This window comes from Maniola hyperantus, chromosome 27, assembly GCF_902806685.2.
Source record: "Maniola hyperantus chromosome 27, iAphHyp1.2, whole genome shotgun sequence".
In the NCBI taxonomy this organism is placed as follows: domain Eukaryota; kingdom Metazoa; phylum Arthropoda; class Insecta; order Lepidoptera; family Nymphalidae; genus Maniola; species Maniola hyperantus.
In genome coordinates this window covers 6,024,626-6,045,335 of record NC_048562.1, presented here as the reverse complement: position 1 = coordinate 6,045,335, position 20,710 = coordinate 6,024,626, and the positions used below count along the sequence as shown (strand labels likewise).

Sequence of the window (20,710 nt, the reverse complement as noted above, 5' to 3'; positions counted from 1 at the left end):
TAAAAGAGAGGACTGAAAACCGAAAGGTCGCCGGTTCAAACCCCGCCCGTTGCACTATTGTCGTACTTACTCCTAGCACAAGCCTGACGCTTAGTCGGAGAGGAAAGGGGAATATAAGTCAATTAACATGGCTTATGTTCTTGAAAAAAAAAATATGATGTCAACATACATAGTGAAACTAAAGTAGAGTAGGTGAAGCTGAATGAAGGGACGACGGAGCGAGTCTTTGGATATTGGATTGATCCAAATGTCGTCGCAGAGTGGTCCAGTATCTCTTACCAGTAGGGCGATTGTCTAAAACCTGCATCAATAATAATAATAATAATAACTCTCCTCTGACCGGGAGGCCGTATGGAGGGAGAAGGAGCTGCACGGACGCTTTTTTAAAGCTCTTAATGAGCCACACGTAGATAAAAAAGCGTCCGTGCAGTGGTTGCGCTTTGGTGACCTCTTCGGGGAAACCGAGGGTTTTGTCTGTGCGATACAAGATCAGGTGGTCAAGACGCGGAACTACCGAAAGTACATTCTGAAGGATGGCACTCACGACATCTGTCGAGCTTGTCGCCATCCCGGCGAGTCACTCAGACATGTGCTTTCGGGATGCTCAGCGCTTGCCAACACTGAGTATCTGCACAGACACAACCAAGCAGCCAAAATCCTTCACCAAGAGCTTGCTCTGAAGTACGGTCTCCTGGATGAGAGGCTGCCGTATTACAAGTACACACCGGTGCCGGTACTCGAGCGCGACGGAGTCCGGCTCTATTGGGACCGGTCCATCATCACGGACAGGACTATTCTAGCGAATAAGCCTGACATCGTGGTGGTGGACCGGGCACAGTCGAGGGTGTTTTTGGTGGACATCACCATTCCGTATGACGTGAACCTCGTGAGAGCTGAGACGGAGAAAAAGCGCAAGTATCTCGATCTGGCTCACGAGGTTTCCGACATGTGGCATGTGGAGTCCACTGAAATCATCCCAATCGTCATATCTGCGAATGGGTTGATCCCAGTCAGCCTCGCTCAACATCTGAGGCGACTGGGTTTCCGTGGCAGTTCGCTCGCAGCCAGGATGCAAAAAGCGGTCTTGCTGGACTCGGCTAGGATAGTCCGCCGATTTCTTCACCTGTCGCCCTGACCCCCGGCCGTTTGGTCTCCCCTGCCGGGGTGTAATCCTCCGCCCGGTACAAATATGTATGTATGTAATGTTTATGTAGGTTTATTTATTTTTATGTATGTAAGTATATTATAAACTTTTTTGGCTTTTATATGTATCTATTTTGTACACGGGCGTGAGAGCAAATGATATATAATAATAATAAATAATAAATATCGTTTATTGTTTCATTATTGCTAGTAGTAAGTATGTACATTGTTTTTATCTAATATTATATCTAAATTAAAAACTAACAATATACAATAAGGTCGCAAACTCAGCATAGCCGAGCACCGCTCACACTGCTCTGCGCTGGTTTTCAGTTTGCGCCATAATTTACATTGATTAATAAAGACGCACCGCGCCCGTTGCGTTATCAAGCAATACAAAAAAATTGCATAAACTACACCAAAAACAATCAATCATTATTACAATCTCAATTGTTCTGATTGGCTGAATTTGTGCGATTCTTGTTGCAACAATGCATTGTGGCCAATAGTGAGCGAGCATTAACCAATCAGAGATGATTGCGATCGTGACATTGTAGCTGTCAAACAACCGCGGTAGGGCCCCGGCTCGAGACGGAGACCTTCCAGCATCCCAAGGTAGACCCCTAGACCAGTACCACCAGGTAGGTACATAGCATATGACAGGGAATGAAGTGACATCTGGTAGCGAAATGAAAATCGAGTACATGAAGCTGAATGAAGGGACGACGGAGCGAGTATTCGGATAATATTTTGATCCAAACGTCGTCGTGTCAAGAAACCTACAGGGTACTTCCCGTTGACCTAGAATCATGAAACTTGACAGGTAGGTAGGTCTCTCATAGCACACGAAAAGGAAAAATCTGGAAACCGTGAATTTGTGGCTACATCACAAAAAAAAATTAAATTGTGGTCATGAACCAAAAATTAGTATTTTCAATTTTCGAAGTAAGATAACTATATCAAGTGGGGTATCATATGAAAGGGCTTCACCTGTACATTCTAAAACATTATTTTTATGCATCATAGTTTTTGAATTATCGTGCAAAATGTCGAAAAAATACGACTGTAGTACGGCCTCGGTGCGCGAGTCTAGTGATGTTTTTTTTACAGGACTGGTCGGTCAAGTAGCGTGGCGGGCGGAGTGCGTCGCCGCGAGTCGTTGGACCGCCCGCAGAGGGCGCCAGCCGCGACTCTTAGACTATTGCAGCAGTCCAGAGATGCGGAGGCTGCGTTGAGGGTATGACGGATCTTTTATAACTTTCGGATCAGTTGTTTAAATAGGGGTCCCACAAGGTTCTATTTTAGGACCTTTTCTGTTCCTCGTTTACATTAATGACCTCTGTAACCTCGCTAAATAGAAGGGAATCGCACAAGGTTCAAATTTGGGACATTTTCTGTTCTTCGTTTACATTAATGTCCTCCCTTACCTCACTAAATAGAAAGGAATCGCACAAGGCTCACCGTTAGGACCTTTTCTGTTCCTCATTTGCATAAATGACCTCCCTAATCTCGCTAAATAGCACATGGTTCAATTTTAGGACTTTCTTATTCCTCATTTACATTCATGACCTCCTTTACCTCGCTAAATTAGAAGGGAATCGCACAAGGTTCAATTTTAGGACCTTTCCTGTTCCTCATTTACAATTATGACCTTCCTCACCTCGCTAAGGATAATAGCAGGATCGTATTATTTGGTGATAATTTTAATCAACATCATCACTAACTCATCGCTGGCTCACTATTGAGCACTGGTCTCTTCTCGGAATGAGAAAGCTTTGGCCATAGTCCACCACGCAGACTTTAAAAAGCTTTTGAGAACATTACGGAGAACTTTCAGCCATGCAGGGTTCCTCGCGATGTTTTCCTTCACCGTTCACTCTGAAGAGTTAAGAGACCGGCGGAGAGTGATTAAATAAAACGTTGCAGTAGCGACAGCAACGCGACAGCAGTAGCAATTCGACAGTTTATTTGCGTATCTCTTCTTCTTCTTATTTTGCTTTGTGGCTATTGCTATCTCTCTCTCTAGCCGGACGTGTGACAGCAATGATCGCGAGATTTACGCCTGTCGCAAGCCTGTCGCGAGATACGTAATCACCCCGCCGGGATGTTTTTTTTAAATTCCAGAGTCCAGAAGACAGTTCAGCGTGCGAAGTGCGCAGAGACGATGATTCGGAGGCCTCCAGCGTCTGTTCCGAACGCAGCCTCGACTCCTACAGACGACATGACGTAAGATTATTATTTTTAACTAGCTTATGCTCGCGACTTCGTTCGCGTGGACTACACAAATTTCAAACCCCTATTTCACCCCCTTAGGGATTGGATTTTCAAAAATCCTATCTTGGCGGATGCCTACGTCATAGTAGCTATCTGCATGCCAAATTTCAGCCCGATCCATCAAGTAGTTTGAGCTGTGCGTTGATAGATCAGTCAGTCAGTCAGCTTTTCCTTTTATATACAGAGTGTAACCAGAACGGTAGCAAAAACTTAGCGTTATTGTTATACTACCTAAAGACAATCCAATATGAATAACCATTTGCCTCGTTTGGTACTTTTAATGATTTAGAATTTTTCAAACCCGCATGTATAGCTTGCAAAACTCGGGTCAATGCCCCGCCTACGACGCCGCATTGACTCCGAGTGACCTGTTTTCCCAACGGTCGTTGACCTCTAGCGTCAGTCAGATGTTTTATTTGCAATTTATCGTAAACTTTTTACAAAATTATAGGATTTTTTTCACCTTTTTTTGTGGTATCATATCAGTAATCATCAGTACTATCACCTTTCTTCGTTTTTGCCATCGCTCTGTACCCATAGTATAAGATTTTACGTCTCACTAAACGTTGCTAGAATTCGAGAATCGAAACACTTCCGCGTTATAGTAAACTGGATCTTAACTGCCTTGTTTTAAAGCTCAAGTTTTTCTACACATCTACAGCCAGCGCTCCAAGTGGAAACGTTGCGAAATTAAAATCGGTGGCATTGAATTTTGACTTAAATTCAAGGCAGTTTAGGTGAGATATGTTGTGGCCGTATGGTAATAATTAAATGCGGCAACGGTGAAAGATGTTTATTGAGAGCCGGCTTATGATCTACTCTTGCTTATGGACTAACAATACTAATAAAGAAATCTTACATACTATTGTTTTAAACTTGTTGCTTAACGACCTAACCTACATAATTTTGCATCACCTCTCTTTCAATCCGATGTGCAGGCAACCTACTTCGATATATTGAGGAGTTGCATTTTTATGTTACAGCTAATATGGAACATGCTACGTTTAAACTGACAATTCGTACATATTACATAGGTCCATTTTACTTTGATGTTATTGTGTTTCGACTCTCGAATTCTAGCGATGTTTGGTGAAACGTAAAATCTTATACTACGGGTACTGGTTACATTCTGTATTTAGATAGATTCAACTTGTTCGATCGGAATAAATAAATAAAAAAAAAATAAAAAAAAATCAGTAGTTGTGTTGGTTCTAGAGCGCGTCGTGGTCGGGATCGCGGCTGGGCTGGGAGAGCTCGCCGCCGCCGCCGCCTCCGCCAGATGACATCATCGAGCTCTGCGCCTGTACCCACTGGACGGAACGTAAAGACGGACTCACCTATTTGGTGAGTTTACAACATGCCAGCACGAAAAAAAAATTATATCCGATTTATCCCATGATTGCGATCTCACCTGGTGGTAAGTGATGATGCAATCTAAGATGACTGCGGGCTAACCTGGAAGGGGTATGGCAGTTTTTAATAACCCTGTGGCGGTTACCACAATAGAAACTAGATGGCGCTGTTCAAACGATGACGTAGTCCCGAACAAATGTACCGCCGATAGTAATCGCACTAACGGAGTTTTCTGCAATCTGGACTATATATAGAAGTTTCAAGACATAACCGTCGGCCCAGCTGGCGCTACCGAGCACAAGCAACCGCTCGGTGGGAGATCTCCCCTTTGGTACGGTCGAGCCTACACACCGCTCCCGTACAACCCTTTGGTTTTTACACGTCATCGTACCGGAGCGCTAAATCGCTTGGCGGCACGGCTTTGCCGGTAGGGCGTCTAAGTCTCAATGATATTGCGGGGTTATTATCCGACTCCTGATAACTTTGAAAATCCGTGACAAATTCTGGGAGACAAATCATTTGAAATCTTGAACAATGCTGGGTGACTCCTGACACCCCTGAGTAATTCTGACAATTATTGGGAAACGCCGAATTCTTCTAATATTCCTTACACACTTCGCCTTGTCTGACTCTTTATATTAACCTAATGTATCTTGACAGGCCAACTACCTGAACAGCGGTCGTCTGCTGTCGGAGCAGCAGCTGAAACGGCTTACGGAACTCCTCAACAAGATGTTCGTGGACGCGCACACCAAGGTGTTCTCGCTGCTGCTGGACGCGGTGTGCGAGCTGCTGCTGGTGCACTCCCACCAGCTGAAAGACTGGCTGTACCAGCTGATGTTCAGGTGAGACATGACGGAACTCCTCAACAAGATGTTCGTGGACGCGCACACCAAGGTGTTCTCGCTGCTGCTGGACGCGGTGTGCGAGCTGCTGCTGGTGCACTCCCACCAGCTGAAAGACTGGCTGTACCAGCTGATGTTCAGGTGAGACATGACGGAACTCCTCAACAGGTGTTCCTGAGCTGCTACTGGCTTTCACCAACTGAATTCACTGGAAGGAGTTTTTCTAAATGTGTTCCTCCCTTTTTTCCTCTGACATGAACTGTTTCACCCCTTTAGGGGTTGAATTTTCAAAAATCCTTGCTTAGCGGATGCCTACGTCGTAATAGCTAACTGCAAGCCAAATTGCAGCCCGATCCGTCCAGTAGTTTGAGCTGTGCGTTGATAGATCAGTCAGTCAGTTACCTGTTCCTTTTATATATTTAGAAGATTTTAGACCATCTGCCCCCCGATTGTGTAAGAACAACGTATAGTTATTCTGCCCTTTCATTGGTTGATTCGCTGTTTACATTTTTTCATAGCCAATCAAAGGGCAGAATTTGTTGACGATTACGATAACGATGAATACGTTATTCTTAAACAATTGGGGGACTTTTCTGTTCACTTCACCATTGTTTCATTTATTCTCCAGATTGCTGATGAAACTGGGCACGGACATCCTGGGTTCCGTGCAGAGCAAGATCATGAAGACTCTAGACGTCATCCACGAGTATTTCCCCGCGGAACTGCAATTGCACAATATATTCAGGTAATGCCATTGATGCCAGCTCACTTCTTCTTCCTTCTTCTTCTCTACTTCTTTAGCGATGAGCGATTGTTGCAAATGATATCATTATCATCAACCAGATGTCCACTGTTGGACATAGGTCTCTTGTAGGGACTTCCACACGCCACAGTCTTGCTCCGCCGCCATCCAGCGGCTCCCTGCGACTCGTCTGATGTCGTCCGTCCACCTAGTGAGGGGTCTTCCGACGCTGCGTCTTCTTTTTTTTTTTTTTTTTTTTTTCAGATACAAGTTAGCCCTTGACTGCAATCTCACCTGGTGGTAAGTGATGATGCAGTCTAAGATGATAGCGGGCTAACCTGGCAAGGGGTATGGCAGTTTTTATTAAACCCATACCCCTTTGGTTTCTACACGGCATCGTACCGGAACGCTAAATCGCTTGGCGGCACGGCTTTGCCGGTAGGCTGGTAACTAGCCACGGCCGAAGCCTCCCACCAGACCAGACCAGAAATTTAGAAATTATAAAATTCCAAACCCCTGCCAGGAATCGAACCCGGGACCTCCCACTATTAAGACCACAGCGCTCACCACTGCGCCTGGGAGGTCGTCGTCGGTCTTCTGGTGCGAGGTCGCCATTCCAGCACCTTGGGACCCCAACGGGTTTTACGAACTATATGTCAAAGTTATATGATATCGCAGGTTTCTAGCAGACGGCGCGACAGCCCCCACGCCCAAGACCAAGGCGGCCGCGTTGAGGTTTTTGGCGGATCTGGCGCACGACTATTGCACGCCCAACAGTCTGGCTGTTGCTTTACATGGTAAGTGGTCATTATGATACTGCTGTTTCCACTTTTATGGAAATACTGGCTGACTCGCCCCGGCTTCGCTCGGGTGAGTTTAGAAAATCGAGTTGGGGGTTGAATATCCAAAATCCTGAAACACGTATTTCTTCATTTGTGACCGAGAACCCAAATACCAATTTTCATTCAAACAAATTGAAAAATTAAGGACTTTCATACAAACTTCCATCCCCATTTAACCCACTTAGGGGTGGAATTTCGAAATATCCTTTCGTAGTGGATACCTTCTCTTTACAAAGAACACACCCTCGATATTTTATGTCTCTAGGACTAGCGGTTTAGGCTGTGCGTTGATATACAGATGTAGCCAGAATGCTGGCAAAAACGAAGAGAGGTGATAGTATTGATGATCACAGATATGATACCACAAAAAAAAACGCGAATAAAACATCTAACTGACGCAAGAAGTTTACGAACGTTCGGTAAATAGGTCATTCGGAGTCAATGCCATGTCGTAAGCAGGGCATTGACCCAAGTTTTGCACGCTATACATTGCGGGGTTGAAAAATACTAAAACTTCAAAATGAGGTCAATGGTTATTGGTATAGTTGTTGCATTTCACGAAGGCCACTGACTCATGCTTGTGTGTAACTCGTATCGGTATAAGTAAGGTACAGTAAATGTGTGCGTTAGCGAGCGCTTGCTCGCGACTGATTGGTCCGACATGCACGCACACTTACGTAATGTCCATGTAAACGACGTTACCACAAGCAAAGTTCACTAGCCTTCGTGAATTGCAAGCACTGTATTGGATTGTGTTTAGTTAGTATAACAATAATGTTTTTGTTAGCGTTCTGGCTACACCTTGTATACTTAAAGTAGTGAATATCTATTTATTGTCTGTTCCCAGGGGTAAAGTAGTAAATATCTATTTTTTGTCTGTTCCCAGGGGTAAAGTAGTAAATATGTATTTGTTGTCTGTCCCCAGGGGTAAAGTAGTAAATATGTATTTTTTGTCTGTTCCCAGGGGTAAAGTAGTAAATATCTATTTTTTGTCTATTCCCAGGGGTAAAGTAGTAAATATGTATTTTTTGTCTGTTCCCAGGGGTAAAGTAGTAAATATCTATTTTTTGTCTATTCCCAGGGGTAAAGTAGTAAATATGTATTTTTTGTCTGTTCCCAGGGGTAAAGTAGTAAATATGTATTTTTTGTCTGTCCCCAGGGGGTGCGACGGACGTGGCGGGGCGCGCACTCATCAAGGTAGCAGTGCTGGCGGGGGATCCTCGCGCCGGTGACGTCAGACAGTGCGCCAGGCGAGCGCTCGCGTGTCTGTATGACTGCAACCCTGTGCCGGTGAGAAAGGGGAACGGAGTTATTATCATCATCATCATCATCAACCTATAGAACGAGATCTAGTGTCAACCGATAGACGTCCACTGCTGGACATAGGTCTCTTGCAGGGACTTCCACACGCCACGCCACACATAATAAAAATAATAACCGACTGAGTTTGTTGTGGGCTCTGTAAAGGGGCGCGTTTGGAACCCTCGTAGCTTTAGTTTTAAGTTCGCGTAAAAATTATCACCACTAAATCATCATCTTACAAATCCGACGACCGACCATCAAAAAGTGTAATTTATTACCTACTAGCTTACTTTTTTAACTCGTCCGCGTGGACTACACAAATTTCAAATCCCTATTTCACCCCCTTAGGGGTTGAATTTTCAAAAATCCTTTCTTAGCGGGATGCCTACGTCTTAATAGCCTGCATGCCAAATTTCAGCCCGATCCGACCAGTAGTTTGAGCTGTGCGTTGATAAATCAGTCAGTCAGTCACCTTGACTAATGACAAGGTTTATATTCCCAGTTCACGGCGCTGATGTCGGAACTGCCGCCGGACACGCAGGCGCTCGTCAACGGCGTCCTACAGCAACACGTCAGAAGGACATCCAGCAGTAAGTGACACTTTTTAAAAGCTTTTCAATAGAGATTGGCCGAGTAGTCAGCAAAGCCGACTATTTGGCATCGTTTACAGTCGGTGATTAATCGGCGCTTAATAGAAATAAATAAATAAGCGCCGTTCAGGTTTCTACTAGCGCCATCTAGCTCAGCTATGAAATTATGTTGTTCTTGTTCCACGCTTGGCGTGGTCGCACGATGGCTCGTACACACGCGCGAGCGTGCCGACATAGTATTAGTAGTCGAAATAAGCGGGCTGTAGCTTAGTGTATTTTTTATAATTTTTTAGTGTTTTACCTACACTTCAAGGAAATGACTAAATAATAAAAAATACTAATACTAAAAAATTATAAAAAATATAATTACTAAAAAATTATAAAAAATATAGTAAAAAGCAAATAATGTCATTTCTCGTTCAAAGAGCTTCATTGTAATATGGGCCTTTGAAAGTAGTTTCGATAACTGCAAAGTGTCGCTACTAGATGGCATTAAACAGTCGCTTCAGTACTGAGAGAACATACGTATCACAAATTTCGTCACTGGCAGTAAGCGAGACCGTGGCCGAGTGGTCAAGGCATCGGGCGCGAACCTAGTAGATGCAGGTTCGATTCCTGTCGGTTCGCAATTTTTGATGTGTATTAAAAATTATTTAGAAATTTCCTTCAAGTGTAGGTAAAAACACTATAAAAAAATAATTATAAAATATAGTCGAAATATGGACCAATGTGGACCAATTCCAATATAAGTGCGGTGGGTTCGTCTCTGCTATCAAGAAATGCACATAAAACAAGGCTTGATGGCAGGGGATTGGACCCATCTCGTCATGGACCAAGGTGGGCACACGCCTGATTGTGTTTGTTACTAGAAATGGACTCCCACATTAGAAAATGTATATAAAATCAACTGTGTAAACTTCACTAACTGATGTAATAGCCTTGTGGCGGTTGCCACAATAGAAACTAGATGGCGCTGTTCAATCGATGACATAGTCCCGAACAAATGTACCGCCGATAGTAATCGTACTAACGGAGTTTTCTGCAATCTGGACTATATATAGAAGTTTCAAGATATAACCGTCGGCCCAGCTGGCGCTACCGAGCACAACCAACCGCTCGGTGGGAGATCTCCCCTTTGGTACGGTCGAGCCTGCACACCGCTCCCGTACAGCCTCTTGAAATGCACGCACAACAGACGGAAACGTTTAAGCGCGGAAACCAGCCCAGAGCGAAGAAAGAAAGAAAGAAAGAAAGAAAAAGCCTCTTGAATTAGGCTTAGTTACATGAATATGCTGTACGTTTTCCTTATGTAATAAAAAAAAATACCTCCGAAAGGCCAGTACTAGAATGATCGCCATTGCCGACGGATTAAAATTTAATTAATTTCATTTTTTTTTTTTCAAAAATGTGTATTTTATCTATTGCCATTCTAAAAACAAATAATAAAAATTACGAAATTAAAAAAAGACTTATAAAAAAATTAATTTGTATACAGCCGGCAGCGACAGTCCCCTACGATCGAGTTGTACACCGAACTCGGCCACCGCGGAGGACGTGTACTCGCGCATCAGGAAAACTACCAACGAAATACACACCTACACCGCGCAACATTCCAACGGTGAGATATACATACGTACATACAGTTATCATCATCATCATCAACAACCGATAGACGTCCACTGCTGGACATAGGTCTCTTGAATAAAAAAGATTTTTATTTATTTACTTAATAGAGTTCGTTAATATGGTCCTTCGAACCGGATAACCTCAAGTTTTACTGTTTTCAACAGAGTGCGGCAACCACATGTCGAGCAAAGACTCCGGTATCAGCCAGATGTCTGATGCGACTCTGTCAAAAGGACAAAATGGCGTCCCCGTGCCCAATGGACATTATAACGCGTAAGTTTAGTTTAACTTTGTAGAGTAGTAGTAGTAGTATTGGTCTAGTTGTAGGCTTCGGCCGTGGCTAGTTAACACCCTACCGGCAAAGCCGTGCCGCCAAGCGATTTAGCGTTCCGGTACGATGCCGTGTAGAAACCAAAGGTGTATGGGTTTGATAAAAACCGCCATACCCCTTCAAGGTTAGCCCGACTACATCATCAGTCATCACTTACCACCAGGTGAGATTGCAGTCAAGGGCTAATTTGTATCTGAATTAAAAAAAAAACATATGACGACAATTATTCTAGATGTCAGAAGAACTCAAGCCGACTGATGCCCGGTTTCTGAGGTACTTTCAACGACGGTTTATCTATTCAATAGCGCTATTGGTCCGATAACTCGAGACAGTGCGTTTCTGAACAACGCTATGCAAGATAAACTCCGTTTAAACTTAACTGGCCAATGTGCACCGTTTATCAATTCCATAAAGTTATTTGACGTTTCATCTGTCAGTAGGTAGTTCATGGTTGCGTATTTTTAGATTAAAAAGTATTTTAATTTTAAGTTGTTCGTTACTTTGCAAAAACAGTGTTTAGCCACTTATTTAGTACTAGATGATGCCAAATTTCATTAAAATCGGTTGAAAGGATGGGCCGTGAAAGGCTAGCAGACAGATAGACGGACAGACAGACAGACAGACAGACATACTTTCGCATTTATAATATTAGTATGGATTAGTATGGATAGAAAAAATACTATTATTAATAAAACTAGCGTTGATGGTGAAATAAAAGAATAATATGCATTTCAAACTCGTTTCCTGTAACAGACCCGTCTAGTGACAGAATAATGAACTGGTTATCGGTTTCATAGTTATTGTTGTATCCAAAAACGCATGGACAGTTAACTGACGTTTATCCTATACATAACTTTATTGAATCAATAGCTAATGAGAACATAACTGGCGAGTTCAGAAACCGGGCATCAGAGATCATTCATGTTGTTTAGAAGAAAAGCTTATGGACGGTTAGTGTTTGTGAAATGCAGTCACTTACCAGGAATGAGGAACGCGCGCCGTTGTAGGGGGCCCCCAGTTGCGCTGGTAAGGTCCAGGGTTGCTGATCTGGTCGAAGATTGCTGAACTTCGCGTCTATAATGCGATTTTTTGACGATAGTCGTTAGAGGCTTGTTTCTTGCGTGTCACGCGATCTCGCGTTAACTTCGACTGACAGTTGACAGCACTGTAGTGTTGCCGTTTTAGGAAGCCGTACCATTTTGGAAGTGGCCACATTTTAAACCCTGACTGATTTTAATAATATTATAAGAATTTGGAAAAGGCCAATAAAATTATAAGAGTTTGGGAACTGCCATACTCCTTCCAGGTTAGCCCGCTCCCACCTTAGACTGCATCGTCACTTACCATCAGGTGAGATTGCAGTCAAGGGCTAACTTGTATCTGAATAAAAAAAAAAAAAAAAAAAAAAAAGGCAGCTGTTTTGTGCTAGAACTATGAAAACTATCAAAAGTACGGAACACATGTCATCCACGCGTCTACAGCACTTGACTGGGTTTTTATGTTCGTTGAGACTGAATCTAGAAACCCTACTTTATGGATGTTTTGATAAGCACTGGACCAGTTGTTTTATCTTTCTCAGAGACATGATAGCGCGCGCGGCGTCGGCCGACAGCTCCGAGGAAGCGAGCAGCACCAAGGAGTCGTCGCCCGTCCCGCACAATAGACTCGACTTACATCACGGGTACCACATTCACTACTTTCTCAGAGACATGATAGCGCGCGCGGCGTCGGCCGACAGCTCCGAGGAAGCGAGCAGCACCAAGGAGTCGTCGCCCGTCCCGCACAATAGACTCGACTTACATCACGGGTACCACATTCACTACTTTCTCAGAGACATGATAGCGCGCGCGGCGTCGGCCGACAGCTCCGAGGAAGCGAGCAGCACCAAGGAGTCGTCGCCCGTCCCGCACAATAGACTCGACTTACATCACGGGTACCACATTCACTACTTTCTCAGAGACATGATAGCGCGCGCGGCGTCGGCCGACAGCTCCGAGGAAGCGAGCAGCACCAAGGAGTCGTCGCCCGTCCCGCACAATAGACTCGACTTACATCACGGGTACCACATTCACTACTTTCTCAGAGACATGATAGCGCGCGCGGCGTCGGCCGACAGCTCCGAGGAAGCGAGCAGCACCAAGGAGTCGTCGCCCGTCCCGCACAATAGACTCGACTTACATCACGGGTACCACATTCACTACTTTCTCAGAGACATGATAGCGCGCGCGGCGTCGGCCGACAGCTCCGAGGAAGCGAGCAGCACCAAGGAGTCGTCGCCCGTCCCGCACAATAGACTCGACTTACATCACGGGTACCACATTCACTACTTTCTCAGAGACATGATAGCGCGCGCGGCGTCGGCCGACAGCTCCGAGGAAGCGAGCAGCACCAAGGAGTCGTCGCCCGTCCCGCACAATAGACTCGACTTACATCACGGGTACCACATTCACTACTTTCTCAGAGACATGATAGCGCGCGCGGCGTCGGCCGACAGCTCCGAGGAAGCGAGCAGCACCAAGGAGTCGTCGCCCGTCCCGCACAATAGACTCGACTTACATCACGGGTACCACATTCACTACTTTCTCAGAGACATGATAGCGCGCGCGGCGTCGGCCGACAGCTCCGAGGAAGCGAGCAGCACCAAGGAGTCGTCGCCCGTCCCGCACAATAGACTCGACTTACATCACGGGTACCACATTCACTACTTTCTCAGAGACATGATAGCGCGCGCGGCGTCGGCCGACAGCTCCGAGGAAGCGAGCAGCACCAAGGAGTCGTCGCCCGTCCCGCACAATAGACTCGACTTACATCACGGGTACCACATTCACTACTTTCTCAGAGACATGATAGCGCGCGCGGCGTCGGCCGACAGCTCCGAGGAAGCGAGCAGCACCAAGGAGTCGTCGCCCGTCCCGCACAATAGACTCGACTTACATCACGGGTACCACATTCACTACTTTCTCAGAGACATGATAGCGCGCGCGGCGTCGGCCGACAGCTCCGAGGAAGCGAGCAGCACCAAGGAGTCGTCGCCCGTCCCGCACAATAGACTCGACTTACATCACGGGTACCACATTCACTACTTTCTCAGAGACATGATAGCGCGCGCGGCGTCGGCCGACAGCTCCGAGGAAGCGAGCAGCACCAAGGAGTCGTCGCCCGTCCCGCACAATAGACTCGACTTACATCACGGGTACCACATTCACTACTTTCTCAGAGACATGATAGCGCGCGCGGCGTCGGCCGACAGCTCCGAGGAAGCGAGCAGCACCAAGGAGTCGTCGCCCGTCCCGCACAATAGACTCGACTTACATCACGGGTACCACATTCACTACTTTCTCAGAGACATGATAGCGCGCGCGGCGTCGGCCGACAGCTCCGAGGAAGCGAGCAGCACCAAGGAGTCGTCGCCCGTCCCGCACAATAGACTCGACTTACATCACGGGTACCACATTCACTACTTTCTCAGAGACATGATAGCGCGCGCGGCGTCGGCCGACAGCTCCGAGGAAGCGAGCAGCACCAAGGAGTCGTCGCCCGTCCCGCACAATAGACTCGACTTACATCACGGGTACCACATTCACTACTTTCTCAGAGACATGATAGCGCGCGCGGCGTCGGCCGACAGCTCCGAGGAAGCGAGCAGCACCAAGGAGTCGTCGCCCGTCCCGCACAATAGACTCGACTTACATCACGGGTACCACATTCACTACTTTCTCAGAGACATGATAGCGCGCGCGGCGTCGGCCGACAGCTCCGAGGAAGCGAGCAGCACCAAGGAGTCGTCGCCCGTCCCGCACAATAGACTCGACTTACATCACGGGTACCACATTCACTACTTTCTCAGAGACATGATAGCGCGCGCGGCGTCGGCCGACAGCTCCGAGGAAGCGAGCAGCACCAAGGAGTCGTCGCCCGTCCCGCACAATAGACTCGACTTACATCACGGGTACCACATTCACTACTTTCTCAGAGACATGATAGCGCGCGCGGCGTCGGCCGACAGCTCCGAGGAAGCGAGCAGCACCAAGGAGTCGTCGCCCGTCCCGCACAATAGACTCGACTTACATCACGGGTACCACATTCACTACTTTCTCAGAGACATGATAGCGCGCGCGGCGTCGGCCGACAGCTCCGAGGAAGCGAGCAGCACCAAGGAGTCGTCGCCCGTCCCGCACAATAGACTCGACTTACATCACGGGTACCACATTCACTACTTTCTCAGAGACATGATAGCGCGCGCGGCGTCGGCCGACAGCTCCGAGGAAGCGAGCAGCACCAAGGAGTCGTCGCCCGTCCCGCACAATAGACTCGACTTACATCACGGGTACCACATTCACTACTTTCTCAGAGACATGATAGCGCGCGCGGCGTCGGCCGACAGCTCCGAGGAAGCGAGCAGCACCAAGGAGTCGTCGCCCGTCCCGCACAATAGACTCGACTTACATCACGGGTACCACATTCACTACTTTCTCAGAGACATGATAGCGCGCGCGGCGTCGGCCGACAGCTCCGAGGAAGCGAGCAGCACCAAGGAGTCGTCGCCCGTCCCGCACAATAGACTCGACTTACATCACGGGTACCACATTCACTACTTTCTCAGAGACATGATAGCGCGCGCGGCGTCGGCCGACAGCTCCGAGGAAGCGAGCAGCACCAAGGAGTCGTCGCCCGTCCCGCACAATAGACTCGACTTACATCACGGGTACCACATTCACTACTTTCTCAGAGACATGATAGCGCGCGCGGCGTCGGCCGACAGCTCCGAGGAAGCGAGCAGCACCAAGGAGTCGTCGCCCGTCCCGCACAATAGACTCGACTTACATCACGGGTACCACATTCACTACTTTCTCAGAGACATGATAGCGCGCGCGGCGTCGGCCGACAGCTCCGAGGAAGCGAGCAGCACCAAGGAGTCGTCGCCCGTCCCGCACAATAGACTCGACTTACATCACGGGTACCACATTCACTACTTTCTCAGAGACATGATAGCGCGCGCGGCGTCGGCCGACAGCTCCGAGGAAGCGAGCAGCACCAAGGAGTCGTCGCCCGTCCCGCACAATAGACTCGACTTACATCACGGGTACCACATTCACTACTTTCTCAGAGACATGATAGCGCGCGCGGCGTCGGCCGACAGCTCCGAGGAAGCGAGCAGCACCAAGGAGTCGTCGCCCGTCCCGCACAATAGACTCGACTTACATCACGGGTACCACATTCACTACTTTCTCAGAGACATGATAGCGCGCGCGGCGTCGGCCGACAGCTCCGAGGAAGCGAGCAGCACCAAGGAGTCGTCGCCCGTCCCGCACAATAGACTCGACTTACATCACGGGTACCACATTCACTACTTTCTCAGAGACATGATAGCGCGCGCGGCGTCGGCCGACAGCTCCGAGGAAGCGAGCAGCACCAAGGAGTCGTCGCCCGTCCCGCACAATAGACTCGACTTACATCACGGGTACCACATTCACTACTTTCTCAGAGACATGATAGCGCGCGCGGCGTCGGCCGACAGCTCCGAGGAAGCGAGCAGCACCAAGGAGTCGTCGCCCGTCCCGCACAATAGACTCGACTTACATCACGGGTACCACATTCACTACTTTCTCAGAGACATGATAGCGCGCGCGGCGTCGGCCGACAGCTCCGAGGAAGCGAGCAGCACCAAGGAGTCGTCGCCCGTCCCGCACAATAGACTCGACTTACATCACGGGTACCACATTCACTACTTTCTCAGAGACATGATAGCGCGCGCGGCGTCGGCCGACAGCTCCGAGGAAGCGAGCAGCACCAAGGAGTCGTCGCCCGTCCCGCACAATAGACTCGACTTACATCACGGGTACCACATTCACTACTTTCTCAGAGACATGATAGCGCGCGCGGCGTCGGCCGACAGCTCCGAGGAAGCGAGCAGCACCAAGGAGTCGTCGCCCGTCCCGCACAATAGACTCGACTTACATCACGGGTACCACATTCACTACTTTCTCAGAGACATGATAGCGCGCGCGGCGTCGGCCGACAGCTCCGAGGAAGCGAGCAGCACCAAGGAGTCGTCGCCCGTCCCGCACAATAGACTCGACTTACATCACGGGTACCACATTCACTACTTTCTCAGAGACATGATAGCGCGCGCGGCGTCGGCCGACAGCTCCGAGGAAGCGAGCAGCACCAAGGAGTCGTCGCCCGTCCCGCACAATAGACTCGACTTACATCACGGGTACCACATTCACTACTTTCTCAGAGACATGATAGCGCGCGCGGCGTCGGCCGACAGCTCCGAGGAAGCGAGCAGCACCAAGGAGTCGTCGCCCGTCCCGCACAATAGACTCGACTTACATCACGGGTAACACATTCACTACTTTCGGCGGGGTGACTACGTATCTCGCGATCATTGCTGTCACACGTAACAGCGGCTACAGAGACAGCAATAGCTACAAAGCAAAGAAGAAGAGAAAGAGAGACAGCAAATGAACTGTCGTATTGCTACTGCTGTCGCTACTACAATGCTTTACGTAATCAACCAAACCCCCCCCTACACCCCCCCACCCCCTCCACATCCCTCCACCCCCCCTCCACCACCCCCCCCCCCCCCCCTCCCCCACCCCCCCCACCTCCCCCTCACACCCCCCCCCTCCCCCTCCCCCTCCACCTCCCCCCTCCACCTCCCCCCCTCCACTCGGAGAGCATAAGACGGCGCGCGTACGCTTGGAACTGGGCTGAGAAAGCGCGAAGGAGTACGCAAGCGGAGCCGTTAGGCTGTGCGAGAGCGGAAGAGCTCGCCATCAGAGGTAGCCTGTCGGCTCCTCTTGTTTTTAGAGTTCCGTACCTCAAAAGGAAAAACGGAACCCTTATAGGATCACTTTGTTGTCTGACTGTCGGTCTGTCAAGAAACCTACAGGGTACTTCCCGTTGATCTAGAATCACCAAATTTGACAGTAGGTAGTGTTAGACGGATAAAAACTAGGTGATTTTATTATATGTAGCATCTATGCGAAACGTCACACTGAAATGGCGCGTAGAACGTGGTGTTTGCTCTTGTGTTGATATAAATAATAATAACTATGTGAACAGTGAATAAAATGCCTTCTAAAGTATATCAAAATGATTTTCATTCTAATAGTAGGTTTTATAGCAGACGTTCGGAGAAAAATCTAAAAACCGTGAATTTGTGGTTAGATCACACAAAAAAAATTAAATTGTGTTCACGAACTAATAATTAGTATTTTCAATTTTCGAAGTAAGATAACTATATCAAGTGGGGTATCATATGAAAGGTCTTCACCTGTGCATTCTAAAACAGATTTGTATTTATTTTTATGCATCACAGTTTTTGAATTATCGTGCAAAATGTCGAAAAAACACGACTGTAGTACGGAATCCTCGGTGCGCGAGACTGACTCGCGCTTGGCCGGTTTATCGGCCCTTACGTCAGCTTGCCGGGAGGTTTCGGCCATTATCTAACACGTCGTACAATGTGTTGCAGCGACTTCAACTCGAGCCTGTCTCGCGACAAGATGAAGCCCTACGAAACGGACGAGAACGGATTGATCATAACCAAGTGTGAGTACTATCATCATCATCAACCGACAGACGTCCACTGCTGGACATAGGTCTCTTTTAGGGAGTTCCACACGCCAGGGACTTGCGCCGCTACCATCCAGGGGCTCCCTACGATTCGCCTGATGTCGTCCGTCCACCTAGTGGGGGGGTCTTCCAAGGCTGCGTCTTCCGGTGCGAGGTCGCCATTCCAGCACCTTTAGACCCCAACGTGTATCGGTTGTACGAACTATGTGCCCTGCCCATTGCCACTTCAGCTTCACCCGTTGAGCTATGTCAGTTACTCTAGTTCTCCTACGGATCTCCTCATTTCCTCATTGATCACGTAGAGAAACTCCGCACATAGCTCTCTCCATCGCCCGCTGAGTGACTCTGAGCTTTCTTATGAGGCCCATAGTTAGACCATGTCTCGGGTCCATATGTCATCACTGGCAACACGCACTGTTCCAACACTTTGGTCTTCAAGCACTGAGGAATTTTGGACAAGAAGACATCTCGAAGCTTTCTGAACGTTTCCCAACCGAGTTCGATTCGGCGGCTGACCTCTTTCTAGAGCATAGTAGCTGGCAAGAAATATTGTACATCGACCTATAGAAAGAGGTTTCGGCTTCGTAGAGAGTTGTCTCTGTCACTATGACGTTTTGTCGGCCTCAAAGACAGAGACAACGCTCTACGAAACCGCTATGTCTTTCTAAAGGTCGATGTACAATATTTCCTACCGGTTACTTTATATTGTTCTGTTCTCAGCTATATGTCTGTTTGTCTGTCTGTCCGTGAGTCACGCGTCTCTAGCTCGTTGACGAAATGAGTTACAAACCTGAAATTTTGGTATTGACCCAAAACCGAATATCTAAATATATAAAAGTAAAAGGTTACTGACTGATATATCAACGCAGACAGACATACAGACACAGTTTCGCATTTATTATTATTTTATTATTATTATTTCTTTTTTTTTCAGATATTTCATCTATAATGTGTTAGTAACAGTAGACCTTATTAACTATGTTAGTAACTAAATTAGATTACAATTACAATTATTATTAACTAGACGATGCCCGCGACTTCGTCCGCGTGGATTTAGGTTTTTAAAAATCCCGTAGGAACTCTTCAATTTTCCGGTATAAAAAGCATATGTCCTTCCCCGGGATGTAAGCTAACTCTGTACCAAATTTCATCGAAATCGGTTGAACTGTTGGGCCGTGAAAAGCTAGCAGACAGACAGACACACTTTCGCATTTATAATATAAGTATGGATTAATTCAAATTTTGATTAATTCATATACCCCCTTGACCACTTGGTGTTCATGTGTATGTACACCCAGTACTTCATAAAAGGGTTTTCCCACTTTGCAGCCAATGTTCTCAGAATACTGTTGGAGCTCCCGCGTACCCTGCTTATCACAGATGCAGCTCTTTTTCTCACAATTGACCGAAACGACAAAAACGTCATCCTAAGCCGCGGTCCGAGCCTCACAGGAGGCGCCCTTAGGAGGACGTTGCCCCCCGACCTCTCGAATTATTTCTTCGAGCCCTAGGGCTCACCCCCAGGCATAGCTTCGCGCTCGCCACCCTCCCCGGTGACGCTGTAGCGGCCAGTAGGGCCTACGCAGCATAGTCAATCCGAAACAACACACAAAAAACCTCCGCAAACATCTGTGACGCACTGCACCAGCGCGGCAACCCCATCAGTACGAGTTTATACGAAAGTTTATACGAATAAAAAAGATTTTCATTTTCATTTTCAGTACTCTGAAACCATTATTATACTGCACTCGTAGGTCGTTGTAGGCCCTCTGCGTATACGTCACCCACAGGCTACACGTGTAAAATGTTTGACAATGGCCCCGATTCTCTAGTCTCTCTCTAAACTAAATTTAGAGTATCTGCATCCTTTTCTTTTTACTAATGCTAAAAAAGGAACGGAACATGACTTTCACATTTAAACTCTAAATTTTAGTGCACAATACAAATTTAATCAGTAGGTTCGCGAGTTCCTGCTAAAATCACGGGTTTTTAATTTAGAAATGTCAAACTGCTTCTGTCTTTTTCATATTACAATAGTAAGAAGAGGGTGCGAATACTCTAAAATTAGGTTGTGCTTA

General features: G+C 47.4%; 2 protein-coding genes across 2 annotated transcripts in view; one reads left to right on the top strand and one right to left on the bottom strand.

The window, feature by feature from the left end:
* Window positions 1-20,710, bottom strand: part of Cdk4 (Cyclin-dependent kinase 4) — a 201,515-nt gene that overhangs the window by 128,493 nt on the left and 52,312 nt on the right. The window lies entirely within an intron of this gene.
* Window positions 1-20,710, top strand: part of chb (chromosome bows) — a 78,712-nt gene that overhangs the window by 43,306 nt on the left and 14,696 nt on the right. Inside the window, exons 21-32 of the mRNA XM_069508029.1 lie at window positions 2,254-2,380; window positions 3,268-3,369; window positions 4,633-4,761; window positions 5,431-5,615; window positions 6,244-6,360; window positions 7,036-7,154; window positions 8,359-8,489; window positions 9,004-9,091; window positions 10,587-10,709; window positions 10,882-10,990; window positions 12,628-12,729; window positions 18,532-18,608. Coding sequence (XP_069364130.1) covers window positions 2,254-2,380; window positions 3,268-3,369; window positions 4,633-4,761; window positions 5,431-5,615; window positions 6,244-6,360; window positions 7,036-7,154; window positions 8,359-8,489; window positions 9,004-9,091; window positions 10,587-10,709; window positions 10,882-10,990; window positions 12,628-12,729; window positions 18,532-18,608 — 1,409 coding nt within the window. The remainder of the gene's footprint in view (window positions 1-2,253; window positions 2,381-3,267; window positions 3,370-4,632; window positions 4,762-5,430; window positions 5,616-6,243; window positions 6,361-7,035; window positions 7,155-8,358; window positions 8,490-9,003; window positions 9,092-10,586; window positions 10,710-10,881; window positions 10,991-12,627; window positions 12,730-18,531; window positions 18,609-20,710) is intronic.